A 27571-nucleotide genomic window follows, 5' to 3' on the forward strand; every position below is an offset into this window, starting at 1 on the left:
GTGTTGCTATCTAGCAGATGGATGGGGGTTCAACTGGGACATTACTTGTAATGGGACTGAACCAGAACTCCAGATCGTCATGTTATGGCATTTCAAATCCATTAAAATCCAACCCAGGTTTTACAAGTGACCTGTATCTCTGTAATTGTCAGAGCCAAAAAACCTGGGCCCTTTCCTCCTGGGAGTTTTGGAATGTGGATCTGGATCTCACGACCTGGCTCTTACTTCCAATTGGATTTTTGCACAGCTTAGGCTGGAGTGTGTGGGGTAGAGATTTGGACTGGATCCAAACACTCCCCAGTTCTGGGATCTCACTCTGTCCCAACCTGGCTAACACCAGCTCATGATCTGACTGAATTCACTAGCTGAGCAGAATCAGACCTAGTGCTATGAGGAGTTAGGAACCCTGGGATGTATTTGTGGGTCTGCTACTGACCTGCAGGGACACCTTGGCCATGTCACTTCCCCATTCCCTTCCCATGCCTCAGTTTCCTTGATGACAAGCTGATGCTCAGCTCTGACCCCGGCCAAGAAGTGCTTTGGGAGTCTGGCTGCAGGTGATGAAGTGAATTTTTGCGCATGGCGGCTTAAACACACGCATCCCCTAGAGCTGGAAGGGACCTTGGGAGGTCATCTAGTCCAGCGCTCTGCCCTCTTGGCAGGACCAAGCACCATCCCTGACATCTATTTGCCCCAATCAGCTCCTCAAGGATTGAGCTCATGACCCCGGGTTTAGCAGGGCGATGCTCAAGCCCCTGAGCTCTCCCTCCCCCCGGGTCCAGGGAATCTGTTACTCTTGAGGTGGCATCTCTAAATTGCATCTGGGGCAGCGGGTCTTTGCCCACGAAAGCTCCTGCTCCCAGACATCCGTTAGCCTCTAAGGTGCCACGGGGCTGCTTGAGGTTCTCCCTGGTTTTGCAGGTTCAGCCTGACACGGTCACCCACGGATATGGGAACGGGGGGGGGGGCTGGTGTTAGCGCCCCGCCCCCCGCACCCCGCTCCGGCCCCGTGGCTGTGTGTCCTGAGGGCTGTGAATTAAATGGGCGTAAATCCGGACGAGCAATCGACCGCCCGGGGCCCCGGCTGGGTTCACACCGCCGAGAGCCGGGTTTGCCCCTGCAGCGGCGGCGGCCTCCTGCCCAGCAGCGGGGCGGGCGCCCTGGGGTGCTGCCAGGCGCCGAACCCCGGAGAGGGGAGTCGCGCCGCGGGCGGGGTGGGAGCCCCTGGAGGGGAGGGGTGGGGGGGGCCGCGCAGCTGGGCCCAGGCACCCCACCCCCACCCCCGCCAGGTGAGGGCGGGGCCGCCGCTGTCCCCGCCCCGCGGCCGGGGGCGGGGCTAGCCCGGGGGGCGGGGGCTGAGCGAGCCCGCGGCGCATAAAGGGATGGGGCGAAGCTGTGCGGGGCGCAGCCGGCGGGCTCGCAGGGGACTCGCCGGGGCTCGGTCGGAGCCGGGCGCTGCCGCCCGCCGCGATGCCCAACTTCGCCGGCAACTGGCGGATGAAGCACTCGGAGAACTTCGAGGAGCTGCTCAAGGCGCTGGGTGAGTCGGGCCGGTCCGGGGGCATCTCCTGCTGCGGAGCGCGGAAAGTGCGCCTCCCGGGCCCCCCTGATCCGGAGTGGCGCTGCCCCGCCCCGCCCCGCCCCGGCCTCCCTCTCCCGGGCCCCCCTTGATCCGGAGTGGCACTGCCCCGCCCCGCCCCGCCCCGGCCTCCCTCTCCCGGGCCCCCCTTGATCCGGAGTGGCGCTGCCCTGCCCCGCCCTGGCCTCCCTCTCCCGGGCCCCCTTGATCTGGAGTCGCTCCACTATCGAGGGCTGCTTCAGTTGGCCTCAGTGGAATTGCTCCAGATTGACACTGGCTTCCATGAACAACAAGAAGTCCTGTGGCACCTTGTAGACTAACAGCTATTTTGGAGCATAACTTTTCATCATGACTTGTGTATCTGACAAAGTGGGTCTCTGCCCATGAAAGCTCATACTCCACAATAGCTGTTAGCCTACAAGGTGCTGCAGGGCTTCTTCTTGTTCTCAAAGCTACAGACTAACACGGTTCCTCTCTGATCCTGGCTGCCCTGTAACTGGGTGTAAACTTTCTGAGTTGCCGCCGGGTGTCCCACCACTGATGGAAACTGCTCTGTATCAACACCAGGAGGAGCTGAGACCAGAGACCCAGCTTGGAGCTCATATCAATAGATGTGGCTGGGTACCATTCCCCTTGATCTCCTGCTCTGGGGATAGTGCAAATCTGGAATAAGTGCAGGGGAATGGCTGTGAATTGATATCAGGGCAGTGGAGATCAGGATCTGGCCCCGGGTGGTACTGGAGGCAGTCTTGCTGGATTATAGTGAACCTCAACAATGAGCTAAGTGGGCCTGCAGGGTCTTACTGTAAAGTGGTGTAAATCAGGAGGGGTTCTTGCAAACTCCCCTGATGGGTAAGTGGAGAATTGGCCCCACTAGGTTAGCTGTTGGGGGCCTAACCTGCCCGGAGAGGGAGGGGATTTTTCCCCCCTCTGCTTCACCTCCCTTTTCTGGGTTCTGTCCTTCTCCACGCAACCCCCGACTCCTGTTGGATCTAGACAGCAGCTGGCAGGTCCTTGCCACAAGACATCAGGTGGTGGCCAAGCTAGGCCTGGCTGAGGCATCTGCAACCAGCTTTGTGGATCGTCCCATTGGGGTGCTGGGTGGAGCAGCTGTGAGCTGCACTGGAATCCTCCCCCCATCCCCAGCAGGAGGCAGAGCCCAGCCGTACCCTCTGGCTCTTGCTGCCAGGCCTGGGTGCAAGGTGCTCCATCAGCACATGAGGAAGCTCTGTACAGCCTCCACCCTGATTCCCCACTGTCTTTTTCTGCCCTGTGCCTCCCACGAGGGCTGTGGCAGGCAGGAAATGGGACTTTCCAACCCGATAGGGGGATGAAAAAGATGAGTGGGGGGTGAGTGTGCAAGGGAGCAGTGCACACCTGAGGGAGAGAAGCAGGAGAGCAGGCTCTGTCGTGAGCTCAGCTTGTGACTTTGGTTGCATTGGCCCTGTGCCTCAGTTTCCCCATCTAACACCAGTTTCCTACAGGGGGTTGTGAGACAAAAGGAGCCCAGGCTTCAATTGTGCAGTGAAGGTGAGGGTGGGGGGTGTTGATGCTGCACAGTGGCCTGGCCTGTCCAGGGGTGTGCTGGGATCCAGAAGCCTGGAATGGTTCATTAGCCTCCTTTTTTTTTTTTTCAGGATATCAGTGACATTTCTATAGGGGCTGCAACTGATCCTCTGTGCCCCCGGCCCTGCTGAAGTCCTAGGGCTCCAAGGGAATGCGGGGAGGGGGGTGTAATTGGGCTGCCCCTGTTGCATGCCCCTTGTCAGCATCAGCAGTACTCTCCAGGCTTGTTGGTGGTTAGACTTTAAGGTCAGAAGGGTCTCCTGTGAGCGAGCAGTCAGGTCTCCTGCCCAGGGCAGTCCCCAGAACCTTCCCCAGCCTCTCCTGTAGCAGCAGGTGTTGCTGGACCTGTGTGTGTGACCAGGGATGCCCTGCTGCATGAGCTAGGTAAGCAGAGCACCTGTGGCAAACAAGCAGAGGCCAGTGTGAAAACCCCTTTAGACAGGGGATGGAGAATCCTACATGTCCCATAAAGGGCTTCCTACCAATCAGATGGGCAGAGACCAGCTTGAATAACTAAGTGGTCAGCCCTTTGTCAAGCATGTGGGTGTGGGGGGAGAATTAACAAACACCCTGAAGTATGGTTATCCCCATTTTACTGATGGAGACACCAAGGCACAGAGGGTGGGATGGGGAACAGTGGCTTGCCTGAGTCAGCTCAGCAGGAGCCAAGATGGGAATTAAAAGCAGCTGCCCTCACAGGGCCAGGAGAAGAATCCAGGAGTCCTCATGCCCAGTCCTGCATGCAAACCACTGCCCCCTGCCAATTTCTGCTCCACCAGCACTTAACCTGTGGCAGGGCTGGACCCCTGCCCTCCTGGACCTAGTGGCTTCTAGCCTTGGGCCCTCTGGAGTTGGCTCTTATGTGCACATTGGCTCTGGGGCTGCTCGTGCCTGTCCTACCTGTTGAATGCACCGAGCTCTCCTCTCTCCCTGCCCACCAGCCCTGAGCAATGCTGGCGCGTGGTCATAGACAGGCTGTAGCTCTTGGCACCAGCTTTGTTGAGAACCCGCCCATGTCCCTGCAGGGCTGCTGTGGAGCTGCTTATGACTTGCCTGACAGCAGCCAGCATGAGCGTGCCACCCTGTGGTGACATGTCCTGCCCTGGCCCCAGCGCTGCATGGAGGGAGGTGGGTGGGTTTGCAAACAATGTGGAAGTCACAACAGGATGGGCTGGGTGTTGACAGCTGGGCTCTGGCCAGGATGCCTCTGAGCTGGATGCAGGGCTCTGGGGTGGATGTGAGGGGTGAAGGCAGCACTGTGCAGAGGTTGGGGGGTGGGGGCCCACAGGATGGGAGTGCCACTGGGGGCTAAGGGAAATGGGGGGGGGGGAGAGGGGGGCCCATGCCCCCAAGAGCAGTGTTCCAGCTAATATGAGCACTTGAGTGGCCAGCCAGGAGAGATTCAAATACCACCCAGCTGATGAGCAGAGTGCCCCCACTTGGCAGCTTGTGTTTCTACAGGTGGTTCACATCTACACATGCCTAACAACATTTAATTCCCACATGGATGGGGGGAAAATGGGAGGGGCTGTGCCCACAGGCTCCCAGGTGTGCGCACCAACTGGGCAGCCTGAGGTGGCTAGCGCAGACCAGTGGTGCGTCTCATTGTGTGGACAGCTCGTCTGTGTGCTTGGTAGCAAAGGGTCTAGGCAGGCTGGCTTAGATCACAACGCATTGGACTTGTATGTAAGACCTGGCTGCTAGCTATGACCTACAAGTGGACTGGCAGGTGACCAAGGGCAATTCACATCCCCTTTTGTGCCTCAGTTTCCCCATCTATAAAATGGGACTAAAGGTGCTTATTGCCTTTTAAAAATAGTTGACGAATTACAGTGGCTGAGTGGATGATGACAAGCTCTTAATGGTCGGGACACCCCAGCCTCAAGGTTCCCAGTATGTGTCTGCTCCTCCAAGAGGCCTCTCTCCTTAGCAACTGGTGGTCTCTTCTGAGGGGGGCGTGGTGACTGCTAGCTGCACACTTCTGTGGCCATTCAAAAATGATTCAAATAGCTCCCAGTTGGTTAGCAGAGCACTTGCAGCTAAGGCTTTTCTGTGTGACTGGTGCACATTCTCACATGCCTGGGTTCAGGAAAAATTTATTCCGCACATGGATGGAGGGAATTTGCCCATGGGTGGCAAAGATTCAGTGGGGGATGTAGACCCTGGTGCCTTTGCTTTGCCCACACTAAGGGGCTGATACTGCTGCTTGGATCAGCTGTGGCTGTTGGCCCCAGGAGTTGTGGATCCAAGTGGGGTGAGATCCTGCCAGTGGTGCTAGGTCTGTTACAGTGCTCCATGTGATCTAGTCATGGGTGACTGAAGCCCAGCACGCCAGCCTGGGTGACAAAGCATCCCACCCCAGGGAGTCTGAGGTCCATCTGTGCTGCACTAACAGTCTGTGGGTGCCTGATGAGAGCTCATTGGGCAGTGCAGCCATTCAGGGTCTGGCTGGAGCCTGGGGTCTGGGCTGCTGGGAGGTGGAAGCACCCCCCCCACCCCGAACTTCTGTGTGGCAGTTTAGCCCCTCAGCCTGGGCCCTGTGAGATCGAGTCAACTGATCAGGGCTGCAAGGCTGTCCTGTTTTCTTCATTGCCATGCCCTGTGGGGACACTTACTCTGCCTTGTAAAGCTGGCCTCAGACTCAGATTTGAGCCCAATCCCCCAATTTTCCCTCCACTGTCTGCACACCAATTTGTCTGACTTGGGTAAGTATTATTCTCTCCTAGCTCCCGGGTGGGGAAACTGAGGCACCAAGCAAGGACATAGGCTGCAGAGCAGGGAACAGCACCAGGGGGTTCCTGGCCCTCTGGTGTTCTACCCACTGGAGCACAGTGCCTCTTGTGACCGAATAACCCCTTGCACGCAGCCAGTGGTGGGTGGGTCCCCTTTGGACTGCAGCAGGCCGGTTAACCTAGCAAAGGACTTCCCAGAGCTGTTGCTGTGGGGGCAGAAGGGCCACCCCTTCACAGCCCCCTCCTCAAAAGTTGCACTGAAGTGGGGGCAGCTGGTGGTGTGTGTGAGAAAAGCATTCTTAGAGCCAGCCCTCCCACCCACAAAACTAGTGCTGGGGTGGCTGTGCAGGTGCCATGATCCAGGCTGCTGCAAGGGCCCAGGGGGTGGCAGGCTGTGAGTGAAACAGGCATGGATTGGATGTCCTTCCAGAAAGAGAGGATGAGCAAGGGAAGCCTTGGTATGTGGGGTGGAGGTGGAGGGCAGGGGCCTCAGGGCACCTGATGTGATCCTGGGACTTTAAAGATGGGGGGGAAAACCCCTTGCTCCAGGCAGGTCTCAAGCACCTTCTGCAGGATCAGGACCCTGGAAGGTGAACTGGTGTGGGGTGGGGGGAAGCCTTTGGGGGTCTGATTTCCCAGTGCCTGGAGCTTCCACTGGAGAACAATAGACCACTCCCCTTCCTGTGCTAGAGAACAATGGAAAAATCCCCTTCTCCTCCATTTTCCCCCTACTGAGAACAATGGAGAATGCCCTTCCCCCACCACTGAGAACAAGGGGAGCAGGTGGGTTCTGGGCCTCTTGGAGTATCTGCCCCAAAATACAAAATCCTCAAGATTCCTGCTAAACCCTCCCCAGGCAGTGGGATGAAAGAGCCCCATATTTCCTGAGCTCGCTCACTCTCCCCTCTGCTTGACCCCTTCTTAATGATTTGAGAAGCTAGGGGAGCAGAATATTTTCCAGGTTAGAGGATATGTAACAAATACTTCAGTATAATTATCACTTACTTATGTTTCACTTGGTGCCCTCCCCCCTCACCCCCACCCTTCCCTGTCTCCGAAGCCGAAACTCACAGACGCTGGAAAAACCTCAGCAGAAAAATAAATCTGCCATCTGATGGAGTAAATCTTGGGCTTTCCCACAAAACCGACAGGGGTCCCAACTTTTATTAGGCATGGGATTTCACTGGCATCTTAGCAGCATGAAGTAAAGCGGATCTTTCCTGTTTTGTGGGGGACTGCACAGCTGTAAAGGGGAAGGGACACTCAAGATAATGAGCTATGAAATGTAAAGATTGGTCTGGCTTCCCACTGGGTCTTGCTGTTATACCTTTTGCATTTGTCTAAGTTTTGTTTAGTTAGCTGAACTTAGTCAGTTTCACTTCCTCTTTTTTTGTTTCTGCCTTTTTTAGTCACTAATGTAGTAACTCACCTGCATGAGTGAGTTGTAACTAGTGCAAGATCTGGGATTAATTATGATCAACTTGTGGTACATCAAGTCAAAACCAGCAAGAAGTCCTGTGGTACCTTATAGACTAACAGATATTTTGGAGCATCAGCTTTTATGGGTAAAGACCTGCTTCATAAGATGCTTATTAGATCTTGATGCTCAGTTTGGAGAGGGGGTGTAAAAGCACCCGGGCCCATGTTTGAAAACTGTGGACTCCAAAACTAGTGAGACTTGTTAAAAAGCATAACCTTGGCTTTCTGGTTCCTCAGCTTTTCAGGTATCGCCAACGTTCTGTTTTAAAGCTTCCTTTTGTGCACCAGAGAGTTGGACTTTTTTTAAAACAAAAGCCAAAGCCCTAACATGACTCCTGGAGCTTGGGCTTGAAGCAGAAAGCCTGTTAAAGATTAAAAATTCCCATGGTTGGCTACGTGGCTAAAGAGAGCTGACTTCCTCCCAACTTGCAACCCTGAGCTGCTATTTCTGCAAATCATTGAACTGGGACACCTCACCTGGGTTCAGATTCATCTGGCTGTGTAGGCAGTTCATCTCTGCCAACTTGGAAAGCATTCAGTTCAACTGCAGAGCAGGATAGAAGGTATCTAATGATTGGGTGAGACCAACGTTCCTGCTAACCCTTTCCATCTGGGAGAGGAATAAATCTATGTGCATGGGGGGTTGTGCAGACATGCACCACGCTTAGAAACATAGGCTAGCTGGGGACAATGGTGCTCTGTTAATCAGCTGGGCAGCACCTGAATCTCTGGGTGACACTCTGGGCCTCTCTGCCCTGTATAGGGAGGGTCAGACTGGGTGATCCTAAAGGTCCTATCTGGCTTTACAATCAATTACTCTGCAGATAAGCTTTCTGAGAGAGGCACACAGGAGTTACCAGACTGGGCCAAACCAGTGCATCCATCTAGCCCAGGACCCTGTCTGCCATGGCCACCACTGGCAGCTGCAGTGAAAACTATTACACACAGAAGAGATGGCTCACCCACAGAGGAACATGCCTCCCTGAGGCTTTATATCCAAAGCTCCTGGCTTCCTCCCTTAAATCCTTCCCTTAACTCTGGATGTTTTCATGATCATATGTGTGCAGACTTCTGAATGCTGCTAAACCCTTGGCCATGGCAGAATGTTATAGCCAAGAGTTCTATGGGCATGGCCATGGGTCATATGGCATTGCAGAGATCATCTAGTTTCTCCCCCTAGAAGAGGTGGGGGCCAGGGTGCAAACCAAACCACCAGGGGGAGGTGGGATTTGCAACTCAGAAGAACCCACCATTCGGTTTCCTTGCTCTGGGGAAAGTGCTTTGCCCACTTTGCATGGGAGCCCCTAACCCAATGCCCCAGCACAATATGTGGAATGCATTGAGAACAATGTCCTATGGAGGAGGGCAGCCAGCCAGCCAGGCCCCTATTGTGAGGAGATAGGAATGCTGAAAAAAGTGTGTGCGTGGTGGTGGGGCAGAGTGTGTGTGTGGGGGGGGGGGGGGGGTGTCTATTCTTCCACCAAGGCTCGTGCCTGGGGCTTTTCAGGAGGAGAAAGTTCCCTCAATGGGAACACGGCCTTTGGCACCCAAAGGTTAGCCCTGCTTCTGTGCCGAGAGACTTCTGCCTAGACTAGGAACAACGCAACTGTTCCATGTGAACAAGGCCTCCTGCCCAGATCTTTGCAAGCCTGAGATTCGTGGCAGCTGTAGCATGACCATGCGCTGCTGGTTGAACTAAAGCGGACCACAATGGGGCTGGCTGTGGCTCGCAGATCCATTGAGTCCTAAGGGCCTGATCGAGGAGCTGTGAAGATGATGGCCCCATCCGCAGCTAAGTGCAAACAGTGATAAACAAGGGCCTTTCTAAGGCTCCTTGCAGCTCATAGACTCATCAGGCTGGAAGGGGCCTTGGGGTTCATCTAGTCCAGCCCCCTGCTTCAAGCAGGATCAACTCCAACTAAGTCATCCCAGCCAGGATCTTGTCAAGCCAGGACTTAAAAACCTCGAGGGATGGAGAATCCACCACATCTCTGGGCAACACGTTCCAATGCTTTACCACCCGCCTGGGGAAGTTTTTCCCAATATCCAACCTACACCTCTCCCTCTTCAACTTCAGACCATTACTCCTTGTTCTGCCATCTGACACCACTGAGAACAATTTCTCACCCTCCTCTTTAGAGATCCCCTTCAGGAAGTTGAAGGCTGCTATTAAATAACCCCTCAGCCTTCTCTTCCATAAACTAAACAAGCTCAAATCCTTCAGCCTCTCCTCATAGGTCTTGTGTTCCAGCCCCTTGTGTTGGTTTTTTTTCTCCCCCTCCCCCACCATAGACTCTGGCAGCACCTCTTAAAAAAAGTTAGAGGGAACCCTGCTCCCCAGACAATGGTAGCTAGATTGATGGAAGCATTCTTCTATGCTAGAGCTTAGGTAGCTTGTGCTAAGTTTTGCATGTAGATAATATCCAAGACTCATGGTATTGCAGGACTGCAGGGGCTGGGGATTTCAGAACTACAACTGCCCTGGAACCTGCCACTGCCACAACACAGGCCAGAGAATCTCAGTCAGTGCCTGCCCAGTGACCCCATCTGCATGGGGAAATTGATGCGGGTTAACCAAAGTGTCCATTTAAACTAGAGGAAGCCCTGCTGCAAGGTTTCTTTTTCAGAATAAAACTGGCTTTAACTTGGGTTAATTTAACTCACTCTAAGTGCAGAAATTATCTTGGACTAAAATCACTTTGGTGCTGGACTAGGATGTCACTGCTGGTCAATGTCTGTGTAGACAAGTCCCAGGCATGCAAAGAGGTAGTTTTGCTGCTGCAGCAGGAACCCAGGCCAATCAGTGAGGTGAGGAGACTGTAGCTTAATTGTTGGAACATCAAATCTTCTATTTCCCTTGCGGGCTGCTTGCTGGGAGAGCTCCCAAGAGCTGAGACCTACTGAGCAGGGCCAGTTTAGTATCTTCCTCAGAGGAAACCAGAGGACTGCTGGCTTGGGCTGAGGTTTGGGCATCTCCTGGCCTGTCCTAGGGGGCGGGGGGGTTGTGCTGGTTGGTCATTCACTGGCATTGGCTGACTCCAGGCTTGTGTGGCTGATCAGAAGCCATGGTGTAGCTCCAAGAATTGGTCTCTTTTTGTAGAGTGCCCAAGGAGAGACTCCTGTTCTATCCAGGTTGCCCAGCACCTGCTGCTTTATGCATCTCCCAGAATCAGGCCCTGTGCATCTCGGGCCCAGTACTCTGGGTAAGAGGCTGCTTCTGAAAATCTGGGCCTTGACTGCTTTCTGCCACCATTTTTCCCTGTCTATAAAACGGGATCGCACTCTTTCACTACCTTGCTAGGTGAAAAGGGTTAATGTAATATGTCAGAAGCTTTTTTTCTGGTTTCTTTGTTGCAAATGAGCCTAGAGACACTAAGGGGTGCTGTGCAGCAGGAAGCGGGGGGGAGGGGGGTGACAGGTCAGGAGGGGACTGCATATCACTGTATGTCAGTGCTGACCCCAATGCTCCCAGTTGACACTAAGGGGTGCTGTGCTCCCATGGGTTCTGGGGTGCTGATGAGATGTAAAACAAGAACTGTCTGGCTGCTCAATATTGTCGTCAAATTCCAGTCATGATGGCTGCACTAGGGGTCCCTTAAATTCCCCCTGGAGTTCTGTCAACATGGAACATCCTTCACTTCCACTCAATGGCTGCACAAGGTAACATTGCTCTGCCTTGTTAGTGTGGGCATGGTCCACCCCAGAAGTGGCTGCATTTCTGTGCGAGTTATAGTTGTATAACTGGAGATGCACATCTCCTAGAATGGGAGGGGACCTTGGGAGGTCTTCTAGTTGAGTAACTGCTGTGCACTGCTTCTCAACAGCTGCCATGTTCCACCCCAGACATAGTCCCAGCACGGGGGCAAGTGAAATGATCCACATATAGCCATTACTATGAGATCAGGCTGGATACCAGATGCTGTTACATGCCAGAACTGTTATTTTTATGATCTCACATCATGAAGCAATTTTTATAAGTCTAAACCAGACCACGCCCTGAATAAAATCAACCATCTCTGTTGGCATCAAGCAATCAAGGAGCCTGAAAGTCAAATAGTGAGAATTGGCAGCATCTGATGCTTGGAACAACTTCAGGTTTCAAAACAGCCTTTTCAGAAACAATAAAACATTCCCTGTGGGAGAGATCATTACTTCCTTGCTCCGCACTGAGAAGAGTCACTTAACCTCTGTGCTGGGTTCACACCCAAGGAACATCCCTGCTGTTAAAGGGGGAGAACTTAGGATCGGATGACATGGTTTGTTACAATAACCTCATTTCCTCTCTTTTAACACTAGGAGTGCTCAAAGCATTTCGCAAAGGAGGTCAGTATCATTATCTTTTACACATGGGTAAACTGAGGCACAGAGCAGGACCATGACAGGCTGTGTCAGAGCCAGGAAGAGAATGCAGGTCTGGTGTGTCAGGCGAACATGCTGTCCACTAGGCCACCGTGTATCTTGTACATAAAACGGGTGTGACTCCGCAGTTCTTACGTGACATCTTATACTAAGGCCTGGTCTGCCCAACAAAATTAGCTTGCCCTGGTGGTTGCTCAGGCTGTGAAGCATTCCCCTCCTCCAAGACATTGTTTGGCATAGCCTGGGTAGAATCCCTCCTGTGACTGTCAGTGCGATTATGCTGCTGTTTGAATGGAGGCCAGACCTTACAGTCCATTTTATGACCAGCTAATAGTGGTTTGATTCAACTAGCGCAGGGGAGAGCAAACTTTTCATCCCTGCAAGTAGCAGAGTCTGGCTAACCTGTCTAATGTCCTCCAAACCAGTGGGACTATCAGTGATGTTCATATGAACCTTTTCAGCCCGTGTAAGAAAATTAAGTGTGTAGCGTTTAACTGGATGAAGCTGTGTAGCCGTGTGAATACACAGACACAAAACCAATAACCGAGTTTGTTTGTTTTCAATGAGATGAATGAGCCTGAGTCTCAGCAGCCTGTTATGCTGTACTCCCCTTAAGAAATGTCATGCCCCTCCCTAGGGGGCCTGAGCTAGCACCTTGTGAAACCCCAAAGCACTAAATCTGACCACGGAGATCCCCAGCAGGCTGTAGCCCAGGTGAGTGGTGGGAGAGAATCGAACAAATCCCAGAGTTCATCTTTCCTCTTTGCCTTGGAAATGAAGGCGCCAGAGACAAGGACCAGCCCCTACCTGTCTGGATGGGGAAGGAGAAAATACTCCTGCTTTCCCCATGTAGATGTGGGTGGGCAATCCCTAGCTACCTGCCTGGATATGAAGCCAGGTGCCTGACTTGCACATGTTCTCCCACATCCTGCAAGCTGCACAGAGCAGCTGGGTGGATTCCCATCACCAGCTCTGCTGGACATGGGCTAACAAAGGCCTCATTCTCCCATTGTGCAGGGCAAGCTGGTCCCCAAGGAAGGTGACATCTCTCTGCAGGACTAGCTCTTCCTTGATGTCTTTGTCAGGCCAGGAGTTGTCTCAGGTTTCCCCCTCTGTCTCTTGGGCAGATGAAGTAATGTGGCTGCAAGAATTCTGTCTCTTACCACATTGTTTTCCTCCACAATGCCACTGTTCGTGAGGCGTTTACTGTAACACAGCAGCTGCTGTGTATGTTACCACTGGCTCCTAGTGGAAAGTGTTGGAAAAGTTCAATAGTGTGTCCTAAACCCTCGACTGCATATTCTCCTTCATTGCAGGTGGTTTGTCCCCACTAACTATCTGCATTACAATTGCTCCTATGAGCCCCAGCTGAGACCTACACCCCATCATGCCAGGGAATGTTCTCTCTAATCTTTTCCATCCATGTGCAGATTTTTTTCATCAATGCGCAGAATAAATTGTCCTGTGTGTGCCAAGCATTGCTATAGGCTGGGGACTGACTGGCTCAGCAGCAGTACAATGGAAAGGGCCCTAGGGGTTATAGTGAATGAAAGGCTGGATATGAGTAAACTGTGTGCCCTTATAGCCAAGAAGGCTAACAGCATACTAGGGTGCATTAGGAGGAGCATTTTGAGCAGATCTAGAGATGTAGTTATTCCTCTATATTCAGCACTGGTGAGGCCACATCTGGAATATTGTGTCCAGTTTTGGGCTCCCCAGTATAAAAAGAATGTGGATTTGTGGGAGCCGGTTCAGCGGAGGGCAACAGAATGATTAAAGGTCTGGAGCACAAGACCTATGAGGAGAGGCTGAGGGGTTTGGGCTCATTTAGTTTACAGAAGAGAAGACTTAGAGTTGATTTAATAGCAGCCTTCAACTTCCTGAAGGGGAGCTCTAAAGAGGACAGTGAGAAACTGTTCTCGGTGGTGTCAGATGGCAGAACAAGAAGCAATGCTCTGAAGTTGAAGAGGGAGGGGTGTAGGTTAGATACTACCCCGGGGGCCGGGGGGTGAAGCATTGGAATTCTCTGCATTGCCTAGAGAGGTGGTGGATTCTCCATCCCTCGAGGTTTAAGTCCCAGCTGGACAAGGTCCTGGTTGGGATAACTTAGTGGGGGTTGATCCTGCTTGAAGTAGGGGGCAGGACTAGATGACCTCCTGAGGTCCCTTCCAGCCCTGTGATTCTGAAGACAATGCCGATGTGCACCACCTGGAGACACACAAACCTAGCTCTCGGGCACCCTGCCAATCAGTTGGGTGGCACTGGATTCATTCCAGAGCCACCACACAAGCGCACAGCTCACAAAATATTGATGTCAGGTGCTGCACACATACAGACCGCTCATGTCCTGAGGAGGTCAGTCTAACCAGGCAAGGAAGAATGAGCAGCTTTAGTTTTACAAAGTGGGGAACTGAGACGCAGCAAGTGGAAGTGTCAGTTGGTGCTAGTAGTGGGATATTGTATGTTGTTGCACTGAGTCCCCGTCAGGTGCTTTATCCCTAGCCCAGCTTATCCCTGCTATGCACAGCTGCCTGAGAGATGTGAAACTGGAAGCTCACCCCCACCTCCCAGGGGACCCCTGGTTCCTCTCTCCTCTAAAGCCCCACGTTAAGTGGCACAATGCCATCTCATTTGCAGGCGTCAACGTGATGCTGAGGAAGATCGCCGTGGCTGCGGCCTCCAAGCCAGCTGTGGAGATCAAACAGGATGGCGAGACCTTCTATATCAAGACCTCCACCACGGTGCGCACCACCGAGATCAACTTCAAGATTGGGGAAGAATTCGAGGAGCAGACCGTGGATGGGCGTCCCTGTAAGGTAGGGTGAGCTGCTGTGGGCAGCATGGGCTCTACTGTCCCTTTTTTGGAGTTAATCCCCCTTTATTGTATGTGAGGGGGGAGCTGGAGGGACCCCCTGGCAGTTGAGGCCCTGGCTGAAGCGCTGATCCTGTTCTCTCTGGGGGGCAAGACCCTCATGAGTACACTTGCCCCATGGGTCACCATTTTGCTCCCGCTAATGGGGAGGAGTCAAATAGCCCCTTGGGTGTCCGGTCAGTGGTGTAGCGATAACTATGGTAAGTGATGAGTCACAAGATGGTGCCCCGGGAGTCGGGGACGCTCAGGGCTGTGCCAGTAGCATGAAGGTCATGTTCTTTGCTGTGGCTCAGCCTTTGTCAGTTTTTTGCTTCTGTTAATGGGGCGGGAGAAAACAGTCCCACTGGCAACCCAGCGGATGGGGCAGGGATACCCCGTGGTGAGTGCTGAGTCACAAGATGGCATCCCACCTCCTCAGAAGCAAGGCTGAGTCTGTCCCATGTGTGCCGCCACCTCCTCTGATGGCTCAGCTTTCACTTCTGATAGAGAGGGGGTAAAATAGTCCCTCGCATATCCATGGCAGTGGGGTAGGGATCTGTGGTTAGGCTGATGTGTCTCAAGATGGCATCCCAGTGGAGGACAAGAGCTCTGCCCAGGAGCATGATGGGTGTTAAGCTGATGTGTAGAAGGCACCGGGCAAGCTTGGCCGAGGCCTCCTTGTGCTGCATCCCATGATCCTCCTGGCTCCTGGAAGCAGAGATGCAAATAAATATTGCAGCACCCTAGGTAAATGCGGGGAGACCCTCCAGAGCCTGGCCTGTTGGTATCTACCTCCCCCCGCTGTAACCCTGCACGGTCCTGCTTCTTGTACGCAAAGACCCATCTGTGCGCTCTCTACCAGGCCAAAACCAACAGGCATTCCCCACTGTTCTTTCCTTATCTCCCTGCTCCATTGTTGGCTGCCTGCCTTCTTTATCTGGGATGACAGACCCTGGCCAGGTGGCTGCCCTGTCCGTGGCTGGGAGGTCCAAGGAGGCTTTGGTCACAGCTCCTGGGTCTCAGTTTCCAGCTCAGTGTGAGACAGACACACGGACCAAGTGTCAGACATGCATTCACTTCTGAACTTCAACTCAGTGTGTGTGTGTGTCTCTCTCTGACACACACACGCTCCGTTTCTCTCTCTCTCTCTCTGGATTGTAGTCACCTGACATGACACCACACCTGGTCTAAGTGTTAAACAGCCACACAAATTTGGACTCCACCTCTATGTGCGACACATCACACACTGTGGACTGCAGTTGGTAACTGTCGTGCACATCCTCTGGACCACACTTGATCGCTGTGACACCCACCTACACACACACTGGACTGCAGGTGCTTGCTGTGACACACCCATACAAACTCTGGATTGCATTTGCTCACTGCGACACCCACACACACCCCTGCCTCTGCAGCAAGCAGCCCATCCCCTCCCCCGACGTGACAAACGTTCCTTTTGTCCTTGCCATCCTCCCTCCCCTGGCATCGCATCTCTCCTGGTGACTGATGATCCCATGCAAGTGTCAGGCTGCTCCAGCGTGTCTCTGACAAGGGCCAGGCCTGCCGAGGGCCTGACGGATGAGCCCTTTCTGCCTGTGCTAGCAATGGCACGGCAGGGGCTCTTATTCAAAACGCCTTTCTCTCTGGCGGTTGCATTTATCTTCTTCCTTCTTTCTAGAGCCTGGCCAAATGGGAAAGTGAGAACAAAATGGTCTGTGAACAAAGGCTGCTGAAAGGGGAAGGGCCCAAGACCAGCTGGTCCCGGGAAATGACCAATGATGGAGAACTTATTCTGGTAGGCTGGTCTCAGCATGCAAAGGGTTAACCCTGTGTGGCTGCGCCCCCCCCCTTCGTAGGGTTGCTGAGCTAGCCCTGGGAATGCAGGGGTTCCCCTGGAGTGAAAGCCCCTGTCTGCACTACAGCTGCTTTTGGAACCGGCTTCTGAGCAGGAGCCAGAGGGCAGCTCCTCTGGGGCTGCCCCTGTTTGTGGGTGGGCTGCCTGAGTGGTGCATTCTGGGAAAGTCTGGGCAGTGATTCCATAGGGCCTGAAGCAATGCATCGTGGGAAGGAGGAGGCCCAGCGAAACTGGTTGTACTGGGAGAGGGTCCCGCTTACGTGGCGAACCACCACGGCTTTCCACCTACTGCCCCCTCAGACTCACTCCCGGGGTCATGCTCAGCTAGGGCATCTGAGCAAGGCCTAACTCCAGCACCTTGCCCCGTGTGCAGTCATTTACACCATGACCCCAGCTGGCCCTGGTGTAAATGGCTGCCTGGGGTGCTGGGGGGTTCCTGCACACAAAAGCCACCCGTGGTCTGGCCCGAAGTGGGAATTTGCTCTGATTCCAGCTGTTGGCAAAGCCACGGCGCTTTGACTTCCCGGGATAGAGAGACAGGGCTGCTCTGTGCCACGTCAGCCGTGATGCCTGCTGCTTCGAGGCCAGTCATGCTGCTGCAGAGCACAGCCGGTTGTGACTTGGCCAGGCTGATGCTGCTGTGCAGGAGCCCGGGCAGATTTCCCAGCAGGACAGGTGTTTAGGCTCCTGTTGCCTTCAATGGAAGTTAGGAGCCTGTGATGGTCTGGGCCAATGTGCTTGTCTGCTGAGAACCTGCCCACAGCTCGGCAGTCAGAATAAAATGGCGGGGTTTCATGCTGAGCAGCTGTACTTAAACTAGGAGGTTGCTTCTATTTCCTAGGGGTCAATTGGCTAGTTTGGGGATAGGTCCAGGAACAGTGGCTTGGGTAATAGGGTTGGTGGTAGTGTTACCTGGAAGTCAAATGCTTGGGCGGCCACCCAGGAGAGATTCAAATGCAGCCCTGCTGGTTAGCAGAACATGCATGCACATTAGTGTGCGCTTTCTAGGGGTGGTGCATGTCTGCACACGTGTCGGTGCACAAAACAAAACTTTATTGCACCTGTGGATGGAAGAAAATTGGAACATTGGTTTGAGACGCATCCAGGACACAAGTCTGGGCTCCCGCCTAGCAAAATGATGGGGGTTTGCACCGAAATCCCACTTTGCTTAACTGCTCTGAGCCGGAGGGATTGGAGTGCGCATGGAAGCTGGGGTTTGGGCAGAGATGTTGCAGTGTAGACAGAGCCTCTGTGACCTGGTGCTGAGCCGTCATCACCGGAGTCTGCTCCTGTCGCTCATTTTCCCCTCTTGCTGTTCCAGATCATGACAGCCGACGATGTGGTCTGCACGAGGGTCTACGTCCGGGAGTGAAGTGCCCCACTGGTCAGCAGTGGCTGCTCCTGGCCCTGCCCCCCTTGCCCATAGCAGCCTTTCCACCAACCCTTAGTGACCCCTCCACCGACTCCAGAGTATCCCGTCTACGTGATGCAGGCCAGTGGCGCCGCTCCAGTTCATATTCCTCAATCAGCCAGTCTCCTTCCCTCACCTCCAGCCTGCCCCCACGGACTCTCTGTCCATGCACAGATGGCTGAAAGCCAACTGCAGAGCAATGCGGGCTTCTCCCAGCCCTTCATCTGCACAGGTGAACCACTACCACTACCCGCCCCTCTGCTGCAGATGACAGTAACAGCTGTAACTCCCTGCCAGGGAGATTGCCTGGTTGGCACCAGGATAGGGAAGGGACCCCTCTTTTAGCTGGCTCCCAAAGGCCCTGGAGGACACCCAGCTTGTTTTGTGCTCTGCTGGGATGTGGCCCTGAGGCAATGCCTGCCTACCACCAGCTTCCCTGGGCTTCGGCCAGGCTCCTGTGCTCAGCAAACCCAGCCGTCCCTTGCAGTCCAAGGAATCAAGCCGTGAATTAGCCAACCACGACTTGCTGGGCTGAGGGGTCTGCTTTGCCAGTTGCAAGTGACTTTTGGCCCCTGGAATATGAGCTGTGTGGGGGCCACAAGTAACCTTGACACGGATTGGAATTTATCCAACAGCTGCTGAAATGCTTGGCGGTTCCAGCAGGCGTGTGCCCGTCCACAAGCTTTATTCCAAAGGCCTGATTCTGAGTTTCCCAATCCCTGCCTTTGGAACAGGGAGGAGGAGGGATGGGTTAAGGTGGCTGTGCCCTCCTCATATTCCACTGCTGCACCCTACCGTTGCTGTGAGTTAGAGCAGCCTCAGGGCTGCTCTTCTGTGTGCTCTGCTGCCCCTGGCCTCCCGGATGTAGGGAGTATCACTCTGTATTGCAGTGTCCCCCCCGCTTCCTTATTCTCTGGGAGTGCCCTTGCCCCAGCTGCACACTGGCTCAGCAGGACCCCAGACTCTTCCTTGGGCTTAATTAGAGGGGTGAATTTAAACTGGCCCAAACCCCTTAGTGGATGGTCTTAAGCTGGAAGAAGAACATCCACACACAGCGGTTTGCTGAGATTAAAGTGAACTGCTTTTAAAACCAATCTAAGTTAAATTTGGCACAGCTTTCCCATGTAGACAAAAATCTTAGTTCCCATGGGACAAACAGTGCAGTAGCCACCTGCTGAGAAGATCAGAATCCCTCCTAGACTGGGGCAAAATCCAAAGGCTCCTGCTTCTGGGTTTAGTTCCACTGTGTGACTTTTATTTAGGCTGATCAATACCTAGGACTACAGAGGATGGTTTATTTTTATTTTTCCACAGGGGGAAAATAGTGATAGACACAACATTTCAGGTTTTCATGAAAAGAAATTATTTTTCAATAAAATCTCACATTTTTCCCCCCCCCCACACACACACAACTGTAGCCATGGCATTGAATAAACCTTTATGCAGGGTGGGTGGAAAATGATCAGTTTCAGTGATCGCTTGTTTGTTTTTTATATGTGCCACACCCAACACCATTCCAAGTGGAGCGTCGGTGAGTGAACTGGCGCGTTGCCTTTGAGCCGGACTTGTCTTCAGAGGTACTTTTATGCTGGGTGGACAGGGATTTTAGCATGGCCTCTGCTATACTTTGAAATTTGGGGAACAAAAAGGGATTTTTGTTATCAGGAAATGGCCTTTTTTAAATGGCCAATTTTTTAGTGAAAAATCATTTGCATTTTTTTTTTTTTTTTGGAACCTCTAACTGAACTAATTTGAGGAACCCATAAAATGGAAAAGTTTGTAAAATGGAGCATCTTCCAACTGGCAGTAGGCCTGGTGCATAAACTACAGTATAGTGTAATGCAGCTAGACCTTAAAGAGGCCTGAAAACACTGGGGGGAGGGGGAGGAGAAGGAGGTGTCTATCATTAACAAAGATGATGCTTCCAGGTAAGGTGTTTAAAGAGCACCCCTTAGTGATTCTGCTCAATTAAAGATAATCTTGGCTGGGTTTACACAAGTGTTCCCTGTAAGGTGAGCACTTTGGTAGCCACCCAGCAGCGAATCAAATGCTGCCCAGCTGATTAGCAGAGTGCCCACAGCTGGCAGATTGTTTCTCTGGGTGGTACACATCACACATACCTCAGTGCATAGAACAAAATGTATTCCACCCCAGATGGAAAAAATTAGCGGGCACACTCCACTCTCTCTCTACTTCCAGCACAGCCAATGTTGCTTTCTTGTTGTCCTGCAGATCACTGCATAGTGATTCCTGGTGCATTGACACTATCAGACTGGGAAGGGACTTGGTCTTCCTTGACTTGCAGAAACAAAGAGGAGCCCTGTGGTGTCTTAAGGACTGACTAATTTATTTGGGTATAAAATGTAATGGGGAAAACCCACGTCAGAGGCAATGCCAATGTGTCTGGTGAAAGTGGGATATGCCCATGAAAGCTTATGCCCAAATAAATCTGTTATTCTCTATGGCACCACCAGCCTTCTCTTTGTGTTTGCAGATGCAGACTAAGACGGTGACCCCTCTCACTTATTCGCTTGGTCTGTATAGCTGGTCCTTTGGAAGGCTGTGGTTGGTAAAATCAACACTGCTGCAGTTTGGGTGACTTTATGCACAGGCCTGTGCCTGGGGTAACTCACCGCCTCTGACACTTCCCTCTTGCATCCTTCTGCACAGATAGTTTCAAGTTTGGCGATGAAAAGTGGAGAGCATTTTTTTAAACTGGCTTTTTTTTAATACAGAATATTTTTTCATATTCCCATGGGAAGGAGTTGTAATGTAGTTGAGATGCATTCCTCTGCCCCTGTAGGGCCCGCGCTCTCTCTCTCCTCTCTCAGTAGCTGCAGCTTTTTCTGAGTATTTATTTGTTAATATTTTATTAAAAAGGAAACTGAGGACAAGCCTATCTCACACAGGTCTGCTCAGCATTGGATCTTGCCTGGAACACAATGTCCTCCTGACCCAGATCCCTCTAATAAACATTTGATGAACATATGTCTGTCCTGCTCATTCCTGGGAATTAGCCAAGTTCCCCTAGTGGTGAAATTCACTAGCTCTGCCACCTCTCTCTCCCAAAGCTCTACTTTCTCTTTCCACAGCTCAGGTAGCAGCACTGGTAGTGTTACCTTGCTGCTAGTGGGGTGGTGTAGTTAGGCCTTGGCACCAAGGTGACCAGGCCTGGAAACTTGTGGGAGGGTCTAAGGTCTGATCTCTTCCCACTTGCCAAAGCCTGAGCCAATTTGCACCTGCCACTGAGGATCCAGCCCCAGCTCAAATTTGCACCAGATGAGAGCCCACAGAGTTTAATGCTGCTTCAAGGCTAGGATGAAGGCAAAGCTGCAGCCCCAGGTGTGGACCTAGCCCAGCTCAGCAGCAGTACTAAGGTGTGGGAGAGAAACAGTCCTGGGAATCTAAAGAGCCAGGGCCCCCTGACAGAGGAAGCAGGTCAGAATCACAGAATGCTAGGACTGGAAGGGACCTCGAGAGGCCATTGAGTCCAGCCCCCTGCCCTCATGGCAGGACCAAGTACTGTCTAGACCATCCCTGACAGATATTTATCTAACCTGTTCTTACATATCTCCAGAGATGGAGATTCCACAACCTTCCTCAGGCAATTTACTCCAGTGTTTGACCACCCTGAGAGTTAGGAACTTTTCCTAATGTCCAACCTAAACCTCCCTTGCTGCTGTTTAAGCCCATTGCTCCTTGTTCTATCCTCAGAGGCCAAGAAGAACAAGTTTTCTCCCTCCTCCTTACGACACCCTTTTAGATACCTGAAAACCACTATCATGTTTCCCCCTTAATCTTTTTTCCAAACTAAACAAGCCCAGTGCTTTCAGCCCTTCTTCATAAGTCCTGTTCTCTAGACCTTTGATCATGCTTGTTCTTTTCTGGCCCCTTTCCAGTTTCTCCACATCTTTCTTGAAATGTGGTGCCCAGAACTGGACACAATACTCCAACTGGAGCCTTAAAAAAATAATGGAGATACACATCTCCTAGAACTGGAAGGAACCATGGGAGGTCATCCAGTCCACTCCCCTGCCCTCTTGGCAGTACTAAGCACCAACCCTGACATCTATTTGCCCCAATTCCTAAATGGCCTCCTCAAGGGTTGAGCTCACAACCCTCTGTTTAGCAGGCCAATGCTCAAACCACTCAGCTATCCCTCCCCTGTGCATGCTTGTAACCAGGTAGAATTAAAGGAAGGGGACTGGACTGCAGGTGGCAAGCAAGAAGGGAGGGCAGCACCCAAGGCCTGGGGTGTGCTGGACCTAGAAGGGCTGATGTACCTGCTAAGAGTGGGGAAGCCTGTGCTGAGCTGTTGTGAGAAAAGCAATGGGGGGAGGGAAGATGTTGCCATCCCCATCAGTGAGCAAGGTGGTCTTGTGCCCCAGGGCCACGTGCTGCTTGGTCAGTTCCTCACCTGTGTGTCTGGGACAATATAACACTTTCTTTTGTAGCCTGGGAGCTATTTGGAAGGGACTTTTGTACAGCCCCTAGCACACCGGGTTCCTGATCTCAGCGGGGGTGCTACTAGAACTCCCATAATTACAGTCCTGCTGCCCAGTGTCCTTGTTCTAGAGCCTGGTTTGAAACGGAGGCGATGGGGAAAAGAGGTTCTTTCCATCTTACTTTCCCACTCCTCCTGCCCCTTTCATACCCCAGCTCCTGGACTGGGTATGGCTGGGCCTCTGCAAGCCTCATTCCAGCACAAGCTCTTCCAGCCCAGCATGAAATAACCTGGCTGGTGCAAAGCGTAAGCCCATGCAGCGGTCCGGAGGCACCAGTCAACACCAGCCCGGCCCCACTGCCATTTGTATAGTGAGCCTGAGCCTGGCTGCTCATTTCCTGGCAGGGCTGCACTGCTGAGGATCTGTCTCCATCCTCCCTCATTGCTCTCCTGCTTTGTTAGCTCGCTGGCCTCTCCGTGGCTTTTCCAGCCTGGGCCTTTGCTCCTGCTTGTGTGCTCTCCACCTCAGCCAAAGTGGGAGCCACGGAGTGTGGCTCCCTGCTGAGAATGGCCAGGCCACACCATGGTCTGCAGCTGAAGGAGGCTGCAGCCCCAGCCCTGATGCCCAAGCAAATTGGGCTCCCTGAAACGATGCCGGTCTTTGGCCCGTCGGCTGACAGGGGGCCAGATCCTCAGCTGATGTAAATCAGTGTTGACCCAGATGGAGCAAGGCTGATTTACACCTGTTGAGGATCCCGGTCTTTCTTCTGCCCATTGGCGTGTTGGCAGTAACCTTTTACCAGTGGGTGCTACGTAGAGGGAAAAGAACGCAAAATTTGGCAGGGGTGGGTTCCTCTTTAAGAGCAGGGCATGATGGGAGCCCCTGTGGAGTATAAAACAAAGCACTGCGGTTTTGTGCTCATTCTCGTGGTGAGTGCAATGAAGGGCACTGTTGCAATACAAATACCAGCTGTAGCAGCTCCTGATGTCCTGGCCACTTAATCCAGTAAGCGTCCCTGCACCTGGTTTCTGCCCTCTCTTGCCAGGGCATGGCCTGAAGTCTGGATGGGGAAGATTTAATCCCATGAAGAGAGACAGATCAAGGCCTGATGCATCTGCCACCATGGTTGCTAAGGCCTGATGTGGTCTCCATGCACAAATGGCATCAATTTAACATCAGACTCATCCACATGTGTCCTTAAACTGAGACCGAAACTGTGCAAACTGGCCCTCAAAGCAGTTCTTAAACCAGTGTGTGGATGCTCCTTTTGGTATGAGAGGGGCTTATTCTGATAGAGAGGTATCGTAACTGGACTTTACCTAGAACAGCAGAATTAGCACTTCTACTTCTAACTGGAGTAAGGAATTAATTGCTCTTTGGCTAATTTATTTTAAAGCTGCCACCCACAGGGTTTCTTGCATCTTGCAGCAATGCAGCCAGACAGTTGAAAGGAGTTAAGGGAAACATGTTTCACAGTTTGGGGAACTGAGCCCTAAAGAGCCAGTTCACCCCTCTTGAAGCTGCTTTACTGCATCTCCAGGTGACTGTAATAGCATTCTCCATGGAGCTGAGTGGGGAGCATCAGTGTCCTGCAGGCACAGGAGGTCATAGTGCCTCTGAGGTCATGCAGTCCGGAGGATTCATCCCCCTGCAACCTGGCACACATCATGCAGGGCAAGGTCAAGTCAGTGGGGATAGAGCAGTGTGCTCTTCAAAATGGCATCCTGCAGCCCCAGTCCTGGAGAGAGGCCAAACTATTGGGAAACCAGACTGTCTGGGTTACAGCCTGACCTGGCCAAGAATTCCTCCTGTACTGTTGTCCTCTGCTGAGCTGCAGCAGGGCCGTGGAGAGGGTGGCCTTGCCTCCCAGTTTCTTGGAGGAGAAGGTTGTGGTGTGGGATCTGGAGATCTGTGTAGCAAAACTTGTTTGTTCAGAGTTCATATCTCAGCCCTGGTAGAGAGGCGGTCACAAAATGAACTCGGGCAATCCCTTCATTCCAAAATCCCACTCAGGTATCCAGAGAGCATCTCTGCGCCCCAAAATTTTGACACTAATTGAGAAACAAATCAAACAAAGCAGAAGTCATGCTTTACACAGAGAAGCTCCTGAACGCTCTTTCATATTCAAATTCGATACATTAACACGTGGTTTGAACCGGGAGGCAAACTTTCTGGGACATTATAGGGGCTCTTTGGCATACTTGGCTTCATCTAATTCTTAATTCCCGCCCCCCCAGCCCCTCTGCTCTCTGATTTGCTCACCTTGATAATTTTTTTTTCTGATTTGTCAACTTGATAACTGTTTTGGTTCTCTGTGCCTTAAATATTGAGTCTGTTCTGGTCTGGCTCTGGTCTGAAGAAGTGGGTCTGTCCCATGAAAGCTCATCACCTAATAAATTATTTTGTTAGTCTTTAAAGTGTTACTTGGCTGCTTTTTTGTTTTGATGGTGTATAGACTAGCACGGCTCCTTCTCTGTTACTATTCAGAAGTCATGTAGTACTTTAAAAACTAGAGATTTTGTGGGCCAGACCCATTTCTTCAGCTCATCGGAGTAACAAAGGCAAAAAGCAAACTCTTTCGCTAAGTGGAAGAACTTCCCCTAGAAGAAGAGAAAAATCACAGAATTAACCCCAATGCTGCATGTCTTCCAAAACTAAAAACTTTCTCACACACTCGCCCAGAAAACAAATTTGTAAGACAGTGAGCAACAGTGCCATCTGTTGACTCCCCATAACAAATACTTATTGCAGCTTGGCTCTGAGGTTTCTCTGCTACTGGCTTTAATAGAACCAAAACCGTGGCTCCAGTTGTCTTCTCCCACCAGGTGGGAAAGCTCTCATGATAGAAATGTGATTTCAGGTCATTTTCCAGAAAAGGCTTTATAGGTTTATGTCAGGCAGTGTTCCCTGTAAGCTGAGCGCTTGGGCAGCTGCCCAGGAGAGATTCAAAAGCCACTCAGATATTTAGCAGAGTGCACACTGCCGGCAGCATGTGTTTCCTACTGGTGGTGCACATCTACACATTTCTTGGTGCACAGAACAAAATTTATTCTGCCCCGACATAGGAAAATTAGAGGGAACATTGGTCAGGAGATATGGAGAGGTCAGGGCTCTGGGTTCTGTGGTTTGCTGATTCCGCCCCAGTAGAATGTGCTTAGGTCAGAGCAGAGAGGGAATGGCCATGCATTATTGCATCAGCCTTCATGTTGTCTTTGCACGGAGGCATGTTTAGTTAGATCAAATCCAGATTATGCCAGAGAAACTGGAGAAGAACAGGAAAACAGCCCTTTCAAGATTACATCAGGGAGGTTCGCCTGGCTCCCAGGGTCTGTGCCAGCTGCACTTCCCTGCAAATAAAGCCCAGGTGATTTCCTGAGTGCCATTGTCCTGACATGAGAGGGGAACATAACAAGAGTGCAAGGCCTGGGAGCCAGAACACCTGGGCTATTTCCCCAGGGCTGGGAGAGGTGTGTTGTCTATGAGTTTTGCACTGAGGACTGGGAGCCAGGACATTTGGCTTTTCTTCCCCCCCCCAACCCCCCCGAGCATGATCTGCATATGAGACCAGGGGTCTGAGGAACCATGGGATCTGTTCCCAGCTCTGGAGGAGGAGATGGTCTTGTGAGTGGCTGGGGAGAGGGAGGGACTGCTCGGTTTTCTCCTCTTCATTGTCCTGGGAATGTTCCTTTGCCTCCTGGTGTTTAGTGGCATGAGCGGTGCAATCGTATCTGGTGGGGGTGTCATTAATACGCAGGCAAGAACTTTGAGACCCTCAGATGAACCGCGCCAGAAGAGGTAATAACGATGATAGCTACACCGAAATGCTCACCAAAAAATCACACTTGTTCCCCCAGGCAAATGCTTGGCATAGGTTAAACGTAGGGTCTGGTTGGGAGCCTATTTACCCCAAGGAACCTCCACTGAGATCAGTGGGACTCTGCTGAGCCTGTAAAATTCACTGTCCTGCCCCATGACTCTCAGAGTGTAGAAAGGGGGGTTACTGGATTAGGCCATTGCTTGCTACGTGAAGTGTTCTTACTGTGCCCACTGGAAGGCTGATGAACTGGACATCTGGAAGCAGATAAAACTCTTCCCTCCACGCGCATCGCCCAACTTATTACAAAAGTTGGAGCTGGACAAGATTTGTTTTGCAAGAAACTTAAAACCATCCCCAGAAGTCTTAAAAGCTGATTTAAGGAGCGTCCCAACTCATGCTTCTTGCTCTGTCATGGCACTGGCATTGGCTTGGCGCAGGAGTCCTGAGGAGCAACAGCATTCAGAGGTGAGGTTGGACAGAGGCTCTGGCAGCTTCCGGGCAAAGATACTAGAACCTCTGTGGAAGTGTATGTGTGGGGAGCCAAGGCCAAAGTGCCACCTCCTGCGCTGGGGCTGGCTGCTCCGGAAGAGAGGCAGGTGCCCTCTCTTCTGACGCTGTGCCAGCCCCTGGCGGGTGGAAGGCGGAATTTCATCACCGACTATTTGGCGGGGAAACAAAATGCTGCGAGGGCATGAATTCTGCACGTGTAATTTTTTGTTAAAAAGTGGGAGGGCTCATCCCCCCCTCGGGCTGGGTAATGGAGAATGCTCTGAGCAGGGGTCCCAAGGGCTTCTGGGTAATAGACCAACTATCATGGACTCTGGGTAGGAGCCGGTCTGGGTCTGTGAGTTGCCGGTCCAAGGCACATCTTTCAAATGTGTCTGTACTGCCATGTGCCATGGAGCCCGCCAGAGGTGCTGCTTGAGAGGATATTTCTGCTGTGTGGAAAGCATTAATCCAAAGGGCTTGATCTGGCTCTGACGTACGTGGGTGTTGATCAGGTGCCTCTCCAGTATCCTTCATGCCGCCTCCAGAGGCCCAGGGACTTTCCTCAGGGGAGGCAAGCCCTGATGCAAAGCTCACTGAAGCTGATGGAGACCGTTGGGTCTCCTGCAGCATAAGGCAGATCAGACCCACAGGGCGTGTGCTGTCGGCATAAATTAGTAGCCCGAGGTTTCTTTGACAGATGGTCAGATCTCTGATGCATTCCAAGCTCCCATTAGGGGTTCCCAGGCGATGCAGAAAAGCACTGCCAACCTCTGCGTGAGTCAGGTTCCTCTGCTAACAGGGCTGCACAGCTGAATTCAACCTTGGCTCCGTGATCATGCTGTTTGTTAAACAAAAGAGAATTCCTTCCCCTGGGTTGTTTGAGTTAATACTGGCTGGGAGTGAGCCTGTTTGCAAGACTCCTTGGAGAGGGAAGGGTGCCAGAGTGTTTTTTAACATTTTGCAAGGCCAGCTGTCTTTTTCATGCCAC

The 27571-nt window shown here is 52.3% G+C and overlaps 1 protein-coding gene across 1 annotated transcript; it reads left to right on the forward strand.

The window, feature by feature from the left end:
• The first annotated feature begins 1394 nt into the window (after positions 1–1394).
• CRABP2 (cellular retinoic acid binding protein 2) lies at positions 1395–20814 on the forward strand. Its single transcript, XM_074980722.1, has 4 exons — positions 1395–1540; positions 14353–14531; positions 16245–16361; positions 17743–20814. The coding sequence occupies exons 1-4, from the start codon at positions 1471–1473 to the stop codon at positions 17791–17793; spliced, it is 417 nt and encodes a 138-aa protein (XP_074836823.1). The 5' UTR covers positions 1395–1470; the 3' UTR covers positions 17794–20814.
• Positions 20815–27571: the final 6757 nt, after the last annotated feature.

Source organism: Carettochelys insculpta, chromosome 30 (assembly GCF_033958435.1).
Source record: "Carettochelys insculpta isolate YL-2023 chromosome 30, ASM3395843v1, whole genome shotgun sequence".
Classification (NCBI taxonomy): Eukaryota; Metazoa; Chordata; order Testudines; family Carettochelyidae; genus Carettochelys; species Carettochelys insculpta.

What these genes read in the sequence shown, in the direction of transcription:
- CRABP2 (XM_074980722.1), top strand. Translation starts at nt 1,471, where the DNA reads ATGCCCAACTTCGCCGGCAACTGGCGGATGAAGCACTCGGAGAACTTC. An exon ending in TGGATGGGCGTCCCTGTAAG is followed by an intron (nt 14,532 to 16,244) that starts GTAGGGTGAGCT and finishes CCTTCTTTCTAG; the next exon opens with AGCCTGGCCAAATGGGAAAG. An exon ending in ATGATGGAGAACTTATTCTG is followed by an intron (nt 16,362 to 17,742) that starts GTAGGCTGGTCT and finishes TTGCTGTTCCAG; the next exon opens with ATCATGACAGCCGACGATGT.